We start from the raw sequence: 20,441 nt of genomic DNA on the forward strand, positions 1-20,441 counted from the left end.
TATCCAATAATCAGCTCTAATAAATTAGCTAACTACTTTGAGTGAAAAAAGTTATTAGCATCTTACTGTATAACCAAATTAAATTCCAATATTTTAAGAGTTAGATATAAGGCACAAAACAAAAAAAAATATTTTTTATTTTTTAAATTTATTTTTCAATTACAGTTGACATACAATATCATATTTGTTTCAGTTGTACAACATAGTGATTATACACTTATATACCTTAGGAAGTGATCCCTCGCTAAGTCTAGTACCCATCTGAGACCATACATAGGTATTATATTATTAACTATATTCCCCATGCTGTACATTTATCCCCTTACTATTTTTATAACTGCCAATTTGTACTTCCTAATCCCTTCAATTTTTTTATCCATCACCCAGCTCCCTAATCTGGCAACCATCAATTTGTTCTCTGTATCTATGAGTTTGTTTCTGTTTTGTTTATTTATTTTGTTTTTCAGTTCCCACATATAACTGAAATCATATGGTATTTGTCTTAATTTGACTTATTTTCACTTAGCATAATGTTTGGTCCATCCATGTCACTGCAAATGGCAAAATTGCATTCTTTTTTATGGCTGAGTAATAATTCATAGTATATATGTTCTATATCTTCTTTATCCATTCTTCTATCAATGGACACTGAGGTTGTTTACATATATTGGCTATTGTAAATAATGCTGCAATGAACACAGGGGTGCACATATCTAAAATAATGTTTATTAGCCCAATATATGGAAGTTTTCAAAGTACTAAAAAATGGAAAAAAGTAAAAGGTGAGAAGATTTTTATACAGATTTGATTACATAAAATATTTTACATTTCTGAATGTTGAAAAAAAATCTACCATATACAAAGAACAGATAAGTAACAAGCCAGAATAAAGATTTAATATTATTATTATGTAAAGAATTCAAATAAATTATAATAATCTTTGCAATGGTGGATTGAAAATAATCTAAAAAGGCCCAATGGGTAAGCATCCGTAGCCCAAGTAAAATACTATGGAGAATTTTAAAAGCAATAAGTACATGAAGACAATTTGATATATAAATTAAAGGAAGAATAAGAAATAGAGTATGTGATTTCTGAATTTCTAGTATTTTTTTCAATAAGCATGTATTAAATTTATGGCAAGAAAACTGTTATTTTTCTTATTATATTATTTCAAAAGGACAGTGTTTTGTTTTGTTTTCAAAACTGTTACAGTAAATAGCCCTGGTCACATTGGCTACAGAACAAAGAACAAGCAAGCATCAACTTTCACACGTGATTTTCCAGCATTAACACACCTAACTTCTTTTTATAAAGCAGCTGACAAATGGCAGTAAAACTTCTGAGCAAAATTTCAGTCTCAGATATCTTGCTGCTATTGTACAGTGGTGTTTGTTCATACAAATAGTATAATGCTTTTCTGAGTTTTTATACCTATTTTATAAAAATAAATCATAAAAAGCATTCATACTAATACTAAATAATATAAGTCTCATAAACCCACTACAGTTTGCAGAAAGATGGAACTTAATAGGAATACCAAAAGTGGAAAACATTAAGCTGTATTCAGATACTTATTGAGCCCATAAGTATTTAAAACATATATTAGAAAACATGTTTTTGTCCATTTGTTTAGCATTTATAATCTGTGACTTCATATACATTTTTGAACATTATAATCTTTTCAAAAATTTTTGAATATATTTATTCACATGTACATGAAAAGTAAATATTCATAGGATAGTCAGATTAAATACAGATTCCATAGAATTTAACTTTACCAAATACTCTAGAAGTAGTTTTTGTTGCATTTACATAGTCAACTATCTTTTATATCACAGCAAAAAGCACTAAATCCTAAAAACATCATCTTTTCTAGAACATTAGAGACTTTGTTGAATTTTGAGGGTTGCATTTATAAACATCAACAATAATTAAGCAATACTACCAATGCATTTTTGTCACCTAGCATAGACATAGGTCTCACATAGTTAGCTTTAAATCAATATTTGTTATATGCATTAACAAACAAATGATGCACAAACTGTGTGTCTGTGTGTACAGTATGAATAAGAGAGAAGTGTGTACATGTAGAGGGAATACACTTAAGAGAAGGCTCCAAGTAAGAGACTGGTTCCAGCTAACTGGTTTTAATCCAATCTTAGGAGATATTCCCAATAGAACTTTGTGCCATATTAAACTTGAAAAGCTGCTGTTACCAATTTTATGGTATATGAATGGTAATTATAAAGAACTACGTTCTACAAAAACAATGCATATGTTTATAACAGAAACTACTAGTTACCCACCAATATCTATGTGCCCTCTTCTATAATAGAATGCCCTCATTTTAAAATGGTTGTCCAGCTAGAAACTACATTTTCAGCCTTTCACCTTGAGGGGCCAAGTGATAAAGTTCTGAATATGAGGTTTATCACTCCCCACTCCCAAGAATAAATGTGTGCTCTCCTGGCCCTTTTTCTTCTTCGTGCTGGTTGGGAGGTGGCAACAACTGGAGCAATCACAATTCCACAGATACTGAAGCCATATATTGAGACAGAGGTACCCAGACACACCTGGGTGCTCTCCCTATGGTGTGTGTTATGTGAAAGAAAAAGAAACTATTTTGCTTAACACCATTTTGCTATAGAATCATAGTCTATTCCTTATAAGTACACTAGAGGCCCGGTGCACAAAATTCATACATGAGGGAGGGTTCCCTCAGCCCAGCCTGAACCCTCTCCAATCAGGGACCCCTTGGGGGATGTCCGACCACCGGTTTAGGGATCGGGCCTAAACCAGCAGTCGGACATCCCTCTTGCAATCTGGGACTGATGGCTTCTAAACACTCACCTGCCTGCCTGCCTGATCGCCCCTAAATGCCCTACCCTGCCAGCCTGATCTTGCCCCCAACTGCCCTCCCCTGCCGGCCTGATCTCGCCCCCAACTGCCTCTGCCTGTCTGATCACCCTTATCTGCCCTCCCCTGCCGGCCTGATTTCGCCCCCAAGTGCCCTCCCCTGCAGGCCTGGTTGCCCCCAACTGCCCTCCCCTACCGGCCTGATTGCCCTTAACTGCCTCTGCCAGCCCCATCGCCCCTAACTGCCCTCCCCTGCCAACCTGATCTCGCCACCAACTGCCCTCCCCTGCTGGCCTGATCTCACGCCCAAGTGCCCTCCCCTGCAGGCCTGATTGCCCCTAACTGCCTCTGTCTCGGCCCACACCACAATGACTTCGTCTGGAAGGAAGTCAGACGTCCAGAAGATGGCTGGTCAATCCGGTCTAATTAGCATATTACCCTTTCAGTAGTATAGATAGATTATATAGGATAGGATTGCTTAAATGAGGGGAAGCCTTTTTCAGCAGGAGGAGATGCTCTCAGCAGACAAAGATATATAATCCCTAATCTGAACTGATAGCCAGCCATATGCAATATACTACTAAACCAGTCATGAAAAAATTGAACCGCTTTCTTACAGCTTACACCAAACAGCTGTTGCCCTTAAAACCCCTCCTCAGCCCCCACCTTAGGTTCTGCCTTCGAAGTTCACCAGATTAGGTTCTGACTGGTCGGTTTCTATGCCAGTTAGCATCAAAAGCTCCGCCACCTAGGCAGCCATTGGCACCTGGCACTTCACCCAGATTTGGTTCTGATTGGTCGGTTTCTATGCTAGTCAGCATCAAAAGCTCCGCCTCCTAGGCAGCCATTGGCTCCTCAGAGTTCACCCAGATTTGGTTCTGATTGATCGGTTTCTAGGCCAGTCAGGATCTCTGGGCCTATCTCTGTGCCTGATCAAAGAGGCGGGGCTGATCAGCAGCCCCGAGGAGGCCGGGAGAGAAACAGAGGCATGGCTGCTGGTGAAGCGGAGAGAGAAAGAGGCAACGGCTGATCAACAGCTGCCACTGAGGCTGGGGATCAGACCCTGCCTCTCTCTCTGCAGGCCTCTCTCTGGGCCTGATCCGCAGCCCCCTCGGCAGTCAGTGCTGGGTCGCTGCTCCAACACCGGCTGCAGTCAGTGCTAGGTCGCCACAACAATCCAGCACTGACTTCCGGTGTTTGGTCAGGCCTTTGTCATTACGGACCCTGGCTCTTTATATACATAGATTTTTCAGAAAAGTTTTATAATACACTTCAGTTAGGAACAGTAGAAAAATGAATAAACATAAAAATGATGAATCTGCATGTTTGATACTAGAGGCCCGGTGCACGAAATTCGTGCACGGGGGGCGGGAGGGTGTCCCTCAGCCCAGCCTGCACCCTCTCCAATCTGAGACCCCTCGAGGGATGTCCGACTGCCCGTTTAGAAGATAAATAAGGCAGGATCGGCCTAAACGAGCAGTCGGACATCCCTCTCACAATCCAGGACTGCTGGCTCCCAACTGCTCACCTGCCTGCCTTCCTGATTGCCCCTAACCGCTCCGGCCTGCCAGCCTGATCACACCCTAACGACTCCCCTGCCAGCCTGATTGATGCCTAACTGCTCCCCTACCAGCCTGTTTGCCCCTAACTGCCCTCCCCTGCAGGCCTGGTCACCCCTAACTGTCCTCCCCTGCAGGCCTGGTACCCCCCCAACTGCTCTCCCATGCAGGCCTGGGTCCCCCCAAACTGCCCTTCCCTGCAGGCCCGGTTGCCCCCAACTTCCCTCCTCTGCCGGCCTGGTCACCCCTAACTGCCCTCCCCTGCAGGCTTGATCACCCACAACTGCCCTCCCTTGCAGACCTGGTCCCTCCCAACTGCCCTCCCCTGCTGGCCTGATCGCCCACAACTGCCCTCCCTTGCAGACCTGGTCCCTCCCAACCGCCCTCCCCTTCTGGCCATCTTGTGTCCCCATGGGGGCAGTCATCTTTGACCACATGAGGGCAGCCATCTTGTGTGTTGGAGTGACGGTCAATTTGCATATTATTCTTTTATTAGATAGGATAGAGGCCTGGTGCATGGGTGGGGCCGGCTGGTTTGCCCTGAAGGGTGTCCCGGATCAGGGTGGGGTTCCATTGGGGCATGGGGTGGCCTGGGCGAGGGGCCTGTGGTGATTTGCAGGCCAGCCAAGCCCCCCGGTGACCCAAGCAGAGGCCCTGGTATCAGGGATTTATTTATCTTCTATAATTGAAACTTTGTAGCCTTGAGCGAAGGCCTGGACCCGACAGGGGAGGCGGAAAGCTTGACTTCCTCCATTGCTGGGGAAACCCAAGCCTCCTGCTCTCTCTGTGGCCGCAGCCATCTTGGTTGGGTTAATTTGCTTACCCGCTCCTGACTGGCTGGTGGGAGTGACTGGTGTAGCGGAGGTATGGTCAATTTGCATATTACTCTTTTATTAGATAGGAGGGTATAATACTAGAGGACCGGTGCATGGATTCGTGCACAGGTGGGGTCCCTCGGCCTGGCCTGCGCCCTCTCACAATCTGGGACCCCTCAGGGGATGTCAGAGGCCCAGTGCACGGATTCCGCCCAATCCCCGCAGGCCAGAATGAGGGACCTCACTGGTGCATATAAGACCTTTGATTAATCTCTTCCCGCCCTCCCCCCTCTCCCCTTCCCTCTGAGATTCATTAGTCTGTTCCTTGTTTCCATGCCTGTGCGTTGAGCATCTGCCCCCTGATGGTCAGTGCATGTCATAGCTAATGGTTGAACAGGCAAAGGGTCACTTAGGCTTATATATATACATACATACACACACACACACACACACACACACACACACACACACACTAATAAAAGAGAAACATGTAAATTGACTATCACTTTGCAACGCCCACAGCCAATAAGGAGTGAGTATGCAAATTACGTGAAAAAGATGGTGGCAGCTCTGCCCTCCAGCCGCTCCGGGCCTCTGGGCAAGAGCCCCCTCAGGGCCTCCCTGCCGCGCTCCACACCTGTCAACTGTCCTTGCAGCCTCCCTGTGGCCCAGCCCCCAGCCTCAGAGGCAACCCTCTGGTGCCTGAGGTCGTAGCTCCCAGTGTCTGGCATCTCCCTCTACTCCACCCCTGCCCTGCTGCTCTGTTAAACAAAACCCTAGCGTTGGAGCAGCCCCATGGGCGCGGACGTGCACGGGAGCTCGCTCGGTGAACAGTTAGCATGACCCGGGAGCCCCGCGCCAGCCAAGGGGCGATGGTGGCAGCCGTGGTGGCAGTGGCAGGTGGCTCAGCTTTGTTTTGAATAGATGAAAGAGGCCACCTACACAATAACCCAAATTATCAAATCTCCCTCCTCCCTATCTCGCCAAATCAAGAGGGGAGGGGCGATGGGCATGGAGGGAGGGCGGGCGGAGGGTGAGGAGGAAGAGGATGAGGAAGGGGGCCAGTTGCATCCCACTTTCACAATGGGAGAGTAAAACGCACTAGCGCACCCAACCTCTCCAGTCCTCCCCACCTGCCTCGCTTCCCCCACCTCTTCTCCTCCACACCTCCCCAGGAGCACCAGCCCTGCACAGAGGAACTCTCTGGAGAAGGAGGGCATGGAGGAAGCGGCACCAGAGCGCGCAGGGCTTGCCCGCGCCGCTGCCGCTGCCACTGCACAGGCTGCCTGAGTGAGTCCATGGCGTGCCAGCAACCAGGAAAAGGAAGGCCTGTTCTTGCACAAATCTTCATGCATCGGGCTTCTAGTATATATACATATAGATAGATATAGAGATAGATAGATAGATAGATAGATAGATAGATAGATAAGGCTTGCAGAATTTTCAACAATTCTTAAATATGAACAATAAGAGTTATGAGTTATCCTACCTAATAATGGACAAATATGCAAATTGACCATACCTCCGACACACCCACACAGCCACACCCACCATCCAATCAGAGTGAGTATGCAAATTAACCCATCCAAGATAGCTACAGCCACAGAGAGCAAGGTTTCCCAGGCAACAGAGGGAAACAAGCTTTCCGCCAGCTGTTGCAGGCCTAAGCCTCCACTCAAGCTACAAAGTTTCAATAATAGAAGGTAAACAAATTCAAACAGAAATGGCATCAGAATGGAGCTTGAGAGAGCAGGCCAGGGTTGCCAGCGGCAACAGAGGAAGCAAAGCTTTCTGCACACCCTGGCCGGGCCAACCCGCTTAAGGCAACAAAGTTCAATTATAACCCCAACACAAATGGCTGCCGCCTCGGAGGGAGCCCCAGGCTTGGCTCCACTCCAGGCTACAATATTTCAATTGTAGAAGGAAAATAAATTCCAGAAACCAGGGCCTCCACTTGGGTTGCCAGGGGGGCGTGGCCGGCCTGCAAACCACCACAGGCCCCTCGCTAAGGCTGCCCCACACCCCAAGGGAACCCCCACCCTGATCAGGGACACCCTTCAGGGCAAACCAGCTGGCCCCCACCCCTGTACCAGGCCTCTATCCTATCTAATAAAAGAGTAATACGCAGATTGATCATCACTGCAACACACAATATAGCTGCCCCATGTGGTCAAAGATCCTGCCCCCATGTGGACACAAGATGGCCAGCAGGAGAGGGCAGGTGAGAGGCCTGCAAGGGAGGGCAGTTGAGAAGGACCATGCCTGCAAGGGAGGGCAGCTGGAGGTGATCAACCCTGCAGGAGAGAGCAGTTAGGGGTGACCAGACCAGCAGAGGAGGGAAGTTGGGGGCAAACAGGCTGGCAGAGGAGTGGTTAGGGGATGATCAGGCTGGCAGGCAGAAGCGGTTAGGGGCAATCAGGAAGGCGGGCAGGCAAGCAGTTGGGAGCCAGCAGTCCTGGATTGTGAGAGGGATGTCCGACTGCCCGTTTAGGCCCTATCCCACATCCCGACTGCCCGTTTAGGCCCGATCCCGGTGGGATCGCGCCTAAACGGGCAGTCGGACATCCCTCCAGGGGTCCCAGATTGGAGAGGGTACAGGCTGGACTGAGGGACAACCCCCCCTCCGTGCACGAATTTCGTGCACCAGGCTTCTAGTCTATATATATAAAAGCCTAAATGACTGTCCGAACGTCAGCTATGATGCGCAATGACCACCAGGGGGCAGATGATCAACGCAGGAGCTGCCGGGCTGCGGTGACTTGGCAGCTGTAGTTCTCGGGTGACGCACCCAGAACCAGAGAGGAGGGATCCCAATTCTGGGGTGCATCACCCAAGAACCACCCTCTCGCAATCTGGGATTCCTCAGGGGATGTCAAAGAGCCAGTTTCAGCCCCATCACCACAGGCCAGGCCGAGGGACCCCACCAGTGCACGAATCGGTGCACCAGGCCTCTGGTATAGAAATAAGAAGAAACAAACAAAGAAGTTATGAAAACTGTGACATACTTAATTATGTCAAAAGTTATCTTATGTTAGATATGGTAATTCATAAACCAATATATATAACACCCACGTGCTGTGTTCTTTTATGTGATGGTTAGTCAGGTGTAGCCACAAGAGAGGACAAAGAAGAGGCTCAGAAAAATAAAGTTTATTATGCTCAAGGGTCCTAGTATAAGGGTTATGGAAGGCATCATGTTTTGGTCAGGAGAAAAAAGACAGGAGCAGGGAGAGAGCTTAGGCCTTTCGTTTCCAAGGGAAAGGCAAGGCAGGGCAGGATAAATAGTTTAGAATTGGCTAATTTAAATAATTGTCTTGCCAAAAAATTCCGGTGGCCTCTGGGCTATATAGATGGTCTCCAGTTGTCTTGTACCTGGCCAAGGAATGATAAAGAAGATTGCTTCCTGGAGTGTATAAGCCAAATAGAGGAGGTATGGCTCTGGACTGTTTAGTTTGCAGATCAAAAACTTGCTCCCAAGTGAAAATTGGCTAGCCCCAGGAAAAGCAAGCTCTCCCCAGCCAGAAATGTTTGGCAAGATGTCAAAACATCTTAAATCATATACTGAATGTATAAAATGTAATCAGAATATATAAAATATATACCAAAAATAACAAATATATGTACAATACAACACTATATTTTGGCTAGCTATATTTCGTCTCATTCAATGCCTGTTAAAAACACTTCTAGGGGTTTTAGTTGACTGCCTAAAATAGAAATACATCTACATAGAATGCAAGCCTTACCACCAATACATATAAATAAAAAATATAAAAAATATTAATTCATCATTTTATAATAAAAAATAGATTAAAATGACAGTAAAAACATTTATCTAAAATTAATTTTTACGTATTCTTTAAAATGTTTACCTGGTTTTATTTTAAAATGTCCAGGCCAATTTTTTTAATGTTCAACCATATTTTTTTAAATAATTACCAAGAAGAGTAGTTTCAACAGTGAGTAATACTGTCTCTTCTTGGTGTATTTGGGGTTGTGCAAGTGCAACTCCTAGTTAGTGCCCAACAGTTTGAACACCAGGCAGTGTGTGGAACAGTCCTCAAAAAAAAACTATCCAGCCCCAAATGTTAATAGCACCTTTGTTGAAAGCCACTAACCTAAAATATGTATACCTTATACTCTTTTTTACCCAATATTAATCACAAAAGTTTTAATGCCAGTAATCAAATTTTTGAGATGTCTCTATTAATGTGGTTTTTATTTTATTTTTTAAAATTTATCTTTATTGTTGACTAGAGGCCCGGTGCACAGATTCATGCACCCATGGGGTCCCTCGGCCTGGCCTGCAGGGATCAGGCCAAAACCAGCTCTCCAACATTCCCTGAGGGGTCCCAGATTGCTAGAGGGCGGTTCTCAGGTGACACACCCCAGAATCGGGCTCCCTCCTCTCTGGTTCCGGGTGCATCACCCGAGAACCACAGCTGCCAAGTCACTGCAGCTCGGCAGCTCCTGCATTGAGCGTTTGGCCACTGGTGGTCACTGCACATCATAGTGACCGGTCAACCAGTCGTTCAGTCGGTCGGTCGCTTAGGCTTTTATATATCTAATCTAATAATAGACAAATATGCAAGTTGACCGCACCTTCGCTACACCTGAGCCACGCCCACCAGCCAAGCCACGCCCACCAACCAATCAGGATGAGTATGCAAATTGCCCCAACAAAGATGGCGGCTAATTTGCATATCGAGACAGCGTCCAAAGAAGCCAACAGCTGCATAAGGGAGTAAAGCTTGGGGGAAGGGCGGGGCGTATGCGGGGCCAGGGGGGAGGAGAAGGGCGGGGCGGAGGCGGGGCCTGGGGGAGGAGAAGGGCGGGGCGGAGGCGGGGCCGGGGGGAGGAGAAGGACGGGGCGGAGGCGGGGCCGGGGGGAGGAGAAGGGCGGGGCGGAGGCGGGGCCAGGGGGAGGAGAAGGGCGGGGCCGGGGGGAGGAGAAGGGCAGGGCGGAGGCGGGGCCGGGGGGAGGAGAAGGGCGGGGCGGAGGCGGGGCCAGGGGGAGGAGAAGGGCGGGGCGGAGGCGGGGCCGGGGGCGAAGGGAAACTCGGGCGGGCTGGAGGAGAAGGCGAGGCGGGTGATAAAGGTGGAGCGGAGGCGGGGCAGGGGGCGAAGGGAAACGTGGGCGGGCTGGAGAAGGTGAGCCGGGCGAACAAGGGAGGAACGGAGGCGGGGTAGAGTGCAGCAGGAAATCCTATTGCAGGATTTTTCCTGCAACGGGAAAGCTAGTATATATATATAGCAGATAGTATTACAGATGTCTCCCTTTTTTCCCCAGGAAAACTTCTAGCTGGCACCCACCCTCCACCCCAGGCCTTCACCACACTATTATCTGTGTCCATGAGTTATGCAACAAGGTCTGCTTTTCTTAGCTCTGGGTCCTGAAGCCAATCAGGCAAAGACTCAAAGCATCCGGAGTTCTGCCTCTGCCTGCAGGCTGATAGTTATTCTCAGTCTCTTAATGAGCCTCAACTCCAAAGGGTGGAGCAAGAGGGTTTACAACAGTTTTCCCCCTCCCACGCCCACCTCGGGCAAAAGCTGCCTGGATGGTAAAAGGTCTGGCTGAGAAAGGTGTCCTCCTTTCTCAGTATGGGGGGATGACTCAGTACAGGAAACCAGGTGGCTGGGCTGCCTTCGGAGCTCTGATCCCAGAGCCCCCAACCCTGGATCCCCTCACACAGCTCTACTTCACTGTGTCCTCCTTCTGCTGGAGCCCAAGTTGAGTGGCTGCACACAAAATTTTGTGCATGGCCCTTTAAGAGGGTGCCTGCATTTCCAGCTGTCTTTCTGACAGACAGCAATTCCACTGCTTTTCACAACCAGATGTTATGTGGGCACCTTTCTCAGTTCTGGTGCTCTGGGTTGGGGGGGCCCAGCTTGGGGTTTAGACCCAAGAGTTCTCAGTGTGAACCCCCACAGCTGAGATATCCTTCCAGAACTTCAGCTGTTGTCTGTGGGAGCCTGATCAGCCCACTCGAGCCTCTGCACTTCCTACCAGTCTCTATGTGGTCTCCACTTTATGTCTTTAGTTATAAGGGTTCTCTCCAACTAGTCTTCAGTTGATTTTCCAGATGGTTTTTCTATATTTTAATTCCAGTTTGGTCCTGGGAGAGTGTCAGTGTAGCTTCCACTTAATACACCACAATTATGGAAAAAACTAATGTGGTTTTCAAAAAAGCACTTTATAAACCAACCCCAGCCACTGCTTCGCAGTGGTCAGAACATCAGCCAGCTCAACAAAGGGTCGTGGGTTCAATTCCAATCAAGGGCATGTACCTGGCTTGCAGATTCAAATCCCCAGACAACCAATCAATTTATTTCTCTCCCATTGATATTTTTCTCGCTGTCTCTCTCCTCCCCCCCCCCTCCCCACCTCCACCTTTAAAGAAAAATCAATAGAAAAATATCCTTGGGTGAAAATTAACAAAACAAATCTAAACTAGCTTTTAACATTAGCATGTTTATACAGTTATAGAAAGAATTATACTTATAATAACTTTTCCTGTACCGAGAACTCATTTGGGGCCTTCAAAAATGGAATAAAATGTTCCTTTATTTAATAGTTGTTCAAGGGTCAACTGTGTATTATAAATATACATAAAACACAGGTACATATAAAGATAGATAATATACTTAAATAAACATATACAAATGTTCAATAAACATCCACAGAAAGAATACAGATAGAAAAATAGATAAGTAGATAATAGATGAATGGATGGATGGATTAATAAATCATCTTATTCCTATGCCTGCTTACAGACTTCAAAAGAAATGGGTATTTAACAACTTTTTCATTTTATACCATATATAGATTCAGTATATGGCACATATAGTTTCTCATATTGCCCTGGTTAAAATGGTTCACTAGATATTTTTTGTGTATATGTATACACACACACATATACATACACATATATACATACTGCAGATATGTATATATATGTACTTTGAAATGAATTCTATGAAACCAGTTTTGAATAAAAATGGCCAAAGTACTATAGCATTATAGTCATGTACACAATAGATATAATATAAACCCTATATAATAGAGGTAATATGCAAATTAACTATCACTCCAACACACAAAATTGCCGCCCCCTTTGGACAGAAGATGGCCAGCAGGGGAGTGCAGTTGTAGGTGATCAGGCCAGCAGGGGAGGGCAGTTGGGAGGGACCAGGTCTGCAAGAGAGGGCAGTTAGGGGTGGCCAGGCCAGCAGAGGAGGGCAGTTGGGGACGTGCAGGCCTGCAGGGAAGAACAGTTGGGGGGGACTCAGGCCTGCAGGGGAGGGCAGTTGGGGGCAACCAGGCCTGCAGGGGAGGGCAGTTGGGGGTGACCGGGCCGGCAAGGGAGGGCAGTTGGGGGTGACCGGGCTGGCAAGGGAGGGCAGTTGGGGGTGACCGGGCTGGCAAGGGAGGGCTGTTAGGGGCAATCGGGCCAGCAGGGGAGCAGTCAGGAGTCAATCAAGCTGACAGGGGAGTGGTTATGGGGTGATCAGGCTGGCAAGCAGAAGCGGTTAGGGGCAATCAGGCAGGCAGGCAGGCGAGTGGTTGGGAGCCAGCAGTTCTGGATTGTGAGAGGGATGGCCGACTGCCCATTTAGGCCCGTTCCCACCGGGCAGTCGGACATCCCTCAAGGGGTCCCAGATTGGAGAGGGTGCAGGCTGGGCTGAGGGACACACCCCCGCCCCGTGCATGAATTTTCTGCACCGGGCCTCTAGTATATATATAACAACATACATCTGTATAGCTAATTTATATAAATTTATATATATTTATAATATATATATATATATATATATCATGCACTAATTTTAATTTTTTTTAATATATTTTATTGATTTTTTACAGAGAGGAAGGGAGAGGGACAGAGAGCCAGAAACATCGATGAGAGAGAAACATCGACCAGCTGCCTCCTGCACACCCCCCACTGGGGATGTGCCCGCAACCAATGCACATGCCCTTAGACCGGAATCGAACCTGGGACCCTTCAGTCCGCAGACCGACGTTCCATCCACTGAGCCAAACCGGTTTCAGCACTAATTTTAATTTTTAAAAAGAACAAATATCTTGATATCGCCTTTTAAAGGAACAGAATCACTGCTTTCCTAAAATATGCAGACAAAGTGCTGGTCACTTCATACTGTCATCTAAATTTCATCTTCACAATAACCTAGAAAGTGGAAATAATCCCATTTCAAAGTTAAGGAATTTGAGGCCCCAAATGGTTATATAACTTATGTGTTCCATAATGGCAGCGACAATTTTTATATTTTTCCAGTGTATTATCAGTGCCTTATCATGTCTCATACATGATAAACATGCAATGAATTTTGACTGGATGGATGATGATGCTCAAAGGTAGACAAGTAAATAAACTGATTTTTCTAAGTCCAAAGTCAGAAACAGTTTAAGAACTTCAAAATATCTAATTCAATATCCTTTAATAAAAAATGTCACCCTTTAAAATATTTGAGTAACTACTAAAATGCAAGAGTCCACCAGTCACATATTACAGCTATGTACAAAGTATGTCATTACCTTTTTTTACTAGCTTGCCTAATTTAAGATTTAAAGTACATTAACAACATAACACACTAATAAAATGAAAAAGTAAGTATGAATTAGGGTATTTTACAAGATGAAAAGGAAAAGTAGTTGAGAAACACACAACTGAACTTATTTCTAACAAGTAGGTTTGGATCTAAAAATATTTATGAACAAGTTTTTGTTGTTGTTGTTTTTCCTAAAATTTCCACTATTTGTGGTCCATTGACCAGAGCCATCAAGGGACCTCAATACTGACTCTCATATAACCATGTTGCCCTCCTTCTTGTTTCTCTTGTTCAGTAAACACAGCCACATCTCCAATATGAGTTAAAAACCTAGGTTTTGGTCCTGAGTTTGTCATTAAATCGCTGTGTTACATCTGGCAGGTAACCTTCCCTGATTTTCAATTTCCTTAAATGTAGGTAGAAAATTTAAATGTACCAATGTTTCTCAAACATGCTTGATTAGAAGAATACCAATGGCCCAGTGCACGAAATCTGTGCACGGGGGGGGGGGGGGGGTGTCCCTCAGCCCAGCCTGCACCCTCTCCAATCTGGGACCCCTCGGGGGATGTCCCTGTGGGATCGGGCCTAAACCAGCAGTCAGACATCCCTCTTGCAATCCGGGGCAGCTGGCTCCTAACCACTCACCTGCCTGCCTGCCCACCCAATTGCCCCTAACCACTCTGCCTGCTGGCCTGCTGGCCTGCTCGCCCCCAACTGCTCCCCAACCCCTGCCGGTCTGCTCACCCTCAACTGCCCCCCACTGGCCTGATCACCCCAAAATGCCCTTCCCTGCCAGCCTCATGGCCCCTAATTGTCCTCCCCTGCCAGCCTCATGGCCCCCAACTGCCCTCCTTGGCCAGCCTCATGGCCCCCAACTGCCCTCCTTGGCCAGCCTCATGGCCCCCAACTGCCCTCCCCAGCCAGAGGCCCTCCGCGCCCAGCTAATGCCACTGCCAAGACAGCCAGACCGCCAGACACTGCCATCGCATGCAATTGGTTTAGTTACATCATAAATTCCACTCCCAACTCCATTCAGTAGGAAATGCCAACTACCTGGAACCTATGGAATAATGCCTGGTGATTCCCTGTAGGTGGCTGAGCAGCGTATGTGGGAAAAGGTAGGATGTGTGTGTCATATATGTATATATATCTATCTCACAGATGTGCATGCATGCATGTGCCAAGGGTAAAGGACACACAAAATCAAGAGAGTTGACAGCTACACCTCAGGAGCAATGACTGGCAGGAGACTGGCTCTTGACTGTAACTTCCCAAGCCTATCACAGTACATTTCCAGGATGCGTCCCGCCTGTCATGCCACCTGCTGACAGGAGGCTGGCTCCTTCACCGCAGCTGTTTCGTGTGGGTCCTTTTGACCCCTGGCCTTCCAGCATCCTTGGCCAGTAGTCAGGCAAGCTGGTCGTTCACAGGGGGCCATAGCCACAGGCTGTGCAGGCCCCCGGGCTGATGTCTTCTTAATCACTCAGTGTGGGCAGGCAGAGCTGCCCAAGAGGCTGGCCTCTCCCATGGACACACAGCGGCAGGGGAAAGCAGGAGCGAGAGGCCCTCTATACGCTGGGTGCTCCCGAGAGCTCCCACTCCTCGTAGGTGGGCCTATGATCCTCCCAGGTGGGAAGAGAAGCTGAGCGGCTGTGAAAGGTAGGGTCCTCCCCAAAAGGCGACCATGAGGCAGCGGGCAGTACAGGCTTTCCCCTGCGTGCGTGGTTTCTGAACAGCGTCACCTGGACCTCCAGCCTCTTTAACAGCATGAGACTCAGAGGAGGGCTGTGCCGTAGACCCCGCTCTCCGAACACACTGGCAAGGCAATCATCTGGCTCCACTGGAGGCTGCACTTGGGGCTCCATGATTCATCCCGTCCTTGACCCGTCAAGGGCTGTGAGGCCTGCCAGGTGCCCTGCAGGGCTGCTCCTCCCGGTCTGCGCCCGGCCTGATTGGGAGGCCCTCCCTCCACGGCCGGGCGCAGAACACTTGCCTCGTCACCATGGAGACGAAGCAAGCATTCCGCCAGGCCGCTCATGCAGCCCGCTCTCAGCAGCCACTCCCCCTGGGACTGGGGGACTCCAGCGGGGCTGAGAGGACTGGGCGCCACCATCTTTGTGACTGAGTGATGGTTAATTTGCATATTACCCTTTTATTAGATAGGTTACTGAAACAATATTTTGTGTCCCCCACCCTGAGCCCCACCCTGAATATACTTAGGGGAGGGAGAGTGAATAAATTACCATGTAAATTTTACTGATTTTTAAGCCATACATATTCTCCCAAAGTAATCAGTTACTAAATGTTTTCAAATCTGAAAAAGTAGCCTAAATATCATTCCTAAGGTATACACTGAAACGGCTTTCCTGGCACCTATTTCAGCCTGCTTGGACTTTATCATTTACTTCCTTTTTTTTTTTCATATGCTGAATGGCTAATCTCAAGTAAATAAATATTCATAAATTAGGGAATTCCTTACAAATAAATATTCAAGTACATAAAAAATTTACAACATTCATATTCTTTAAGATTATTGCAATAAATTAAATAACTAAATCATTTTCATTAGAAAGTATCTTTCATTTTTTTAAAAATACTTGCAACATAAAGGAATAAACCAAAGAGTCTTACCTAATCGTAATTCTCCAAAATTGCCACATCCAATTTTTTTTCCAACTCTAAAGTTAGGTCCAACCATTAAAACTCCAGAGGAGGAAGACCCAGGTCCTCGAGTGTTGTGTCCCGACCGACCACTAGGTCGTGCCATTCTATCATCTGATTTGTCCTTGTCTTTCTTTTTATTATCCATATCAAGTTTGCGGTACTCCACTTTGAATTCTTTAATCAAGACAAGCACACTGAAATAGGGTATTGTGAGAACAGGTACATCACTAGGTAACTGTACCAGGCAGGTAATGTTAACATTCAAATTGCAGTAGGTAGTCAATTAACTGGTGCGTGTTCATCCCATTCGTAAGATTTTTCTCAGTTGTCTTTTCAGCAAAACATGTCTTCAAAATTTTCTTTTCAATGATGTGCGCTGATCTTGATAGAGAACTAAAATAATTAGACAAGAAAATTAGTCAACTTAGAGAATTAAAAAATATATGTTGGGGAAGTTAATAACACAAGTTCAGGCAATGGATTATTGCTATTTACTGATGCCCACTATAAACCAAACCACAGTTGACTCTTAAATTAACCATTATTCTTTATTTCTATAAAGAATATACAGAGAGTTCACAAAAACAAAACAAAGAAATTAGGGATTCAGTTACTTCTTAAAATTAAAAAAGTAACAAAAATGTATTAAGCGTTCCATAAGCCAATATACATTCACTAACCCAGACCTTCCAACTTAAAATCACTTCAATTAAAAAAAAACTATGAAAATTCCAATAAGTTACTATAAGATTTTCAATTTAAAAGCAGAAAAAGAGAATACTTTGCAAATTGGTAAAAGGTCTTAATAAAAATATCTTCCACATGTTCAGACACTTAATTTCCAAAGTCTTCGTCAAATACATATTCTCATTTGATATTCATTTATTCAAATATTTATTACCCACCAGTTGTACATGAGAATGGTATTCAGAATTGATAATACAAAGATCATTTTTGCTACCTATCAAGAAAAAGAATTAATTCTTATGTAACATCTGAACTAGGCCTTAAAAATATAAGTATACAGTAATTTGGCAAGGTTAAGAAATGTTGGCAGTCAGCAACCTTATTAGGTAGAGAAAGTAGGTTTTTAATTTTCTAATATACTGATGAAAACACTAAAGCTCAAAGAAAAATTTCAAAGCTTTTGGAGACTTCTGCCCCATTCATGTTCTCTAGGAATTTCACCCATCAACCATATCTCAATTCTGCGGTAAATTTGCAAGCTTAAATATGCCTATTTTTGCTTGAACAATTTGACTCCTATTATTTGCAATTAAAGACACTTTGACTGAAATAGATACTCACTAGTATAGAAACTAGGATCAATATCAAGGCCTTTTTATTCCTATTTCAGAAATTATTTTATTATATAATGCAATCATAACAAGGGTTTAAACAACAAGTATTTTCTGATTTTCAGCAACCCCCACCCAAATATGCAATTAGTCCTAACATCCAATCTACATATATATATATATATATATATACAGACATATATATAATACTAGAGGCCCGGTGCACGAAATTCGTGCAGGGGGGGGGGGGTGTCCCTCAGCCCAGCCTGTACCCTCTCCAATATGGGACCCCTCGAGGGATGTCCAACTGCCCATTTAGGCCCGATCCCAGTGGGATCGGGCCTAAATGGGCAGTTGGTTATTCCTCTCACAATCCAGGACTGCTGGCTCCCAACTGCTTGCCTGCCTGCCTTCCTGATTGCCCCTAACCGCTTCTGCCTGCCAGCCTGATCACCCCCTAACCACTCCACTGCCAGCCTGACTGATGCCTAATTGCTCCCCTGCCAGCCAGTTTGCCCCCAACTTCCCTCCTCTGCCGGCCCGGTCACCCCTAACTGCCCTCCCCTGCAGGGTTGATCGCCTCCAACTTCCCTCCCTTGCAGGCCAGGTGCCTCCCAACTGCCCTCCCCTGCTGGTCAACTTGTGTCCACATGGGGGCAGGATCTTTGACCACATGGGGGCAGCTATATTGTGTGTTGCAGTGATGATCAATCTGCATATTATTCTTTTATTAGATAGGATAGAGGCCTGGTACAGGGGTGGGGGCCAGCTGGTTTGCCCTGAAGGGTGTCCCGGATCAGGTGGGGGTTCCCTTGGGGTGTGGGGCTGCCTGAGCGAGGGGCCTGTGGTGGTTTGCAGGCCGGCCACGCGCCCTGGCAACCCAAGGGGAGGCCCTGGTATCTGGAATTTATTTTCCTTCTATAATTGAAACTTTGTAGCCTGGAGCGGAGCCAAGCCTGGGGCTCCCTCCGAGGCCGGCAGCCATTTGTGTTGGGGTTATAATTGAAACTTTGTTTCCTTAAGCGGGTAGGCCCGGCCAGGGTGTGCGGAAAGCTTTGCTTTCTCCATTACCGCAGGCAACCCTGGCCTGGTCTCTCCAGCTCCGTGGCTGCCGCCATTCTGTTTGAATTTGTTTACCTTCTATAATTGAAACTTTGTAGCTTGAGTGAAGACTTAGGCCTGTCAAGGGCAGGCGGAAAGATTGTTTCCCTCTGTTGCCTGGGAAACCTTGCTCTCGGTGGCTGTAGCCATCTTGGTTCGATTTATTTGCATACTCACCCTGATTGGCTGGTGGGCGTGGCTTGGGTTGGGGGGTGTGGCTTGGGTGTCATTGGGGTATGGTCAATTTGCATATTTGTCTATTATTAGGTAGGATTATATTATATTTACCACACTCTATTTTGCAGGTGAAGCTGTAAGCATCTGTTTGGTATATATAAAACAGAATTAAGTTTGACATACATATACTGTTTATTTTGTTTTCTGCCATAATGGAGTAACTGGATACTGAATTTCCCTTCCTGCTATAACTATAAAACTGGACAAAAACATATGAAGCACTTGCTTTAAAGCATTGGATACTACGCAGGGAAGACTGACTTTGAAAAAAGGAGAAACAGGAAAGGTGGGTCTCACCTTCGCCCAAGCTGTCTGTCTAGGAACAATTATCTGACTACAGCAGGTGAAGCTCAGGCAGCAAAACAGTGATCACAGATCAGTGTTTGAGAATGTTGAAGTGAGTGGAATTTGTAGGACATGATGCTGAAGATGAGGCAGTTGTGCAGTTTGGGGGCTAGGGAATGGTAAGGCAGAAGGCTAGGCTACCTATGTGAGGGGCAATATTCTGAAATACCTAGCAGACAATGGCTACTAATGGGACAAATGAAGAACAGAGACACTAAAGCCTGCACGGTGCTGGAAGACCTTAAAGTTCTTGTCTAGTCCTGGAGGAACCTCATTAATATCCCAGGAATTCAGATGAAACACCACAAAGACCAAGTCTTAAGAGTAGAAACCATAACCTAAAGGAATTATTTTCACCCTTTTCATCTCATGGCACACATAAACTTAATTACTAAAATTCTGCGGCACACCAAAAAATATGTTTTTTGCCGATCTGACAAAAAAAAAAAAAAAGGTATAATTTTGATTCATTCACACCAGATGGCTATTGTTGTGTTGGCTACTGTCATTTTTTTTTTTATTTGACAATCTAAGGGAAAAGAGGTCAGTGCCCCTGACTAAATAGTCAAGCACCGAATGTTTTAAAAATTCTTGTGGCACACTGGCTGAAAATCGCTAACCTAGAGAAAGAACTACTATAGACTGTTCCAACTGAAGCCTAAAAGCAAGCCTAGACAGGATTAAGAATACCTCCAATTAAATTAACTGCATTCAGCACATAATTCAACATACTTTTTTAAAATGTTATTTTCCTTTTTATTGAACTTAATGTAGTTATATTAGTTAACAAAATTACATAGGTTTCTGGTACACAATTCCGCAACACATCATCTGTACAATGTATTGTGTGTTCACCACCCCAAGTCAAGTCTCCTTCCATCTCATTTATCCCCTTCTATACATTCCTCTTCTTCCACCTCCCTCTATTTCCTTCCACCTCCTTCCCCTGCCCCCAGCAATCACCACTGTTATTTGTGCCCAAGAGCTTTCCTTTT

The 20,441-nt window shown here is 45.8% G+C and overlaps 1 protein-coding gene across 5 annotated transcripts in view; it reads right to left on the reverse strand.

Annotated features, from left to right (window-relative positions):
* The window catches only part of CSNK1G3 (casein kinase 1 gamma 3), an 85,138-nt gene extending 68,393 nt beyond the window's left edge, over positions 1 to 16,745 (reverse strand). For 4 of the 5 annotated variants that reach the window (XM_054714957.1, XM_054714954.1, XM_054714956.1 and 1 more), the window contains exon 1: positions 16,433 to 16,669. In XM_054714957.1, the coding sequence (XP_054570932.1) occupies positions 16,433 to 16,610 (178 nt within the window). In that variant the 5' untranslated portion in view covers positions 16,611 to 16,669. Of the gene's footprint in view, positions 1 to 16,432 lie in introns of all 5 variants that reach the window. The other variant, XM_054714958.1, reaches the window with a different exon arrangement.
* Between the last annotated feature and the right edge of the window lie 3,696 nt (positions 16,746 to 20,441).

The sequence above is a fragment of the Eptesicus fuscus genome, chromosome 4 (genome assembly GCF_027574615.1).
Source record: "Eptesicus fuscus isolate TK198812 chromosome 4, DD_ASM_mEF_20220401, whole genome shotgun sequence".
Classification (NCBI taxonomy): domain Eukaryota; kingdom Metazoa; phylum Chordata; class Mammalia; order Chiroptera; family Vespertilionidae; genus Eptesicus; species Eptesicus fuscus.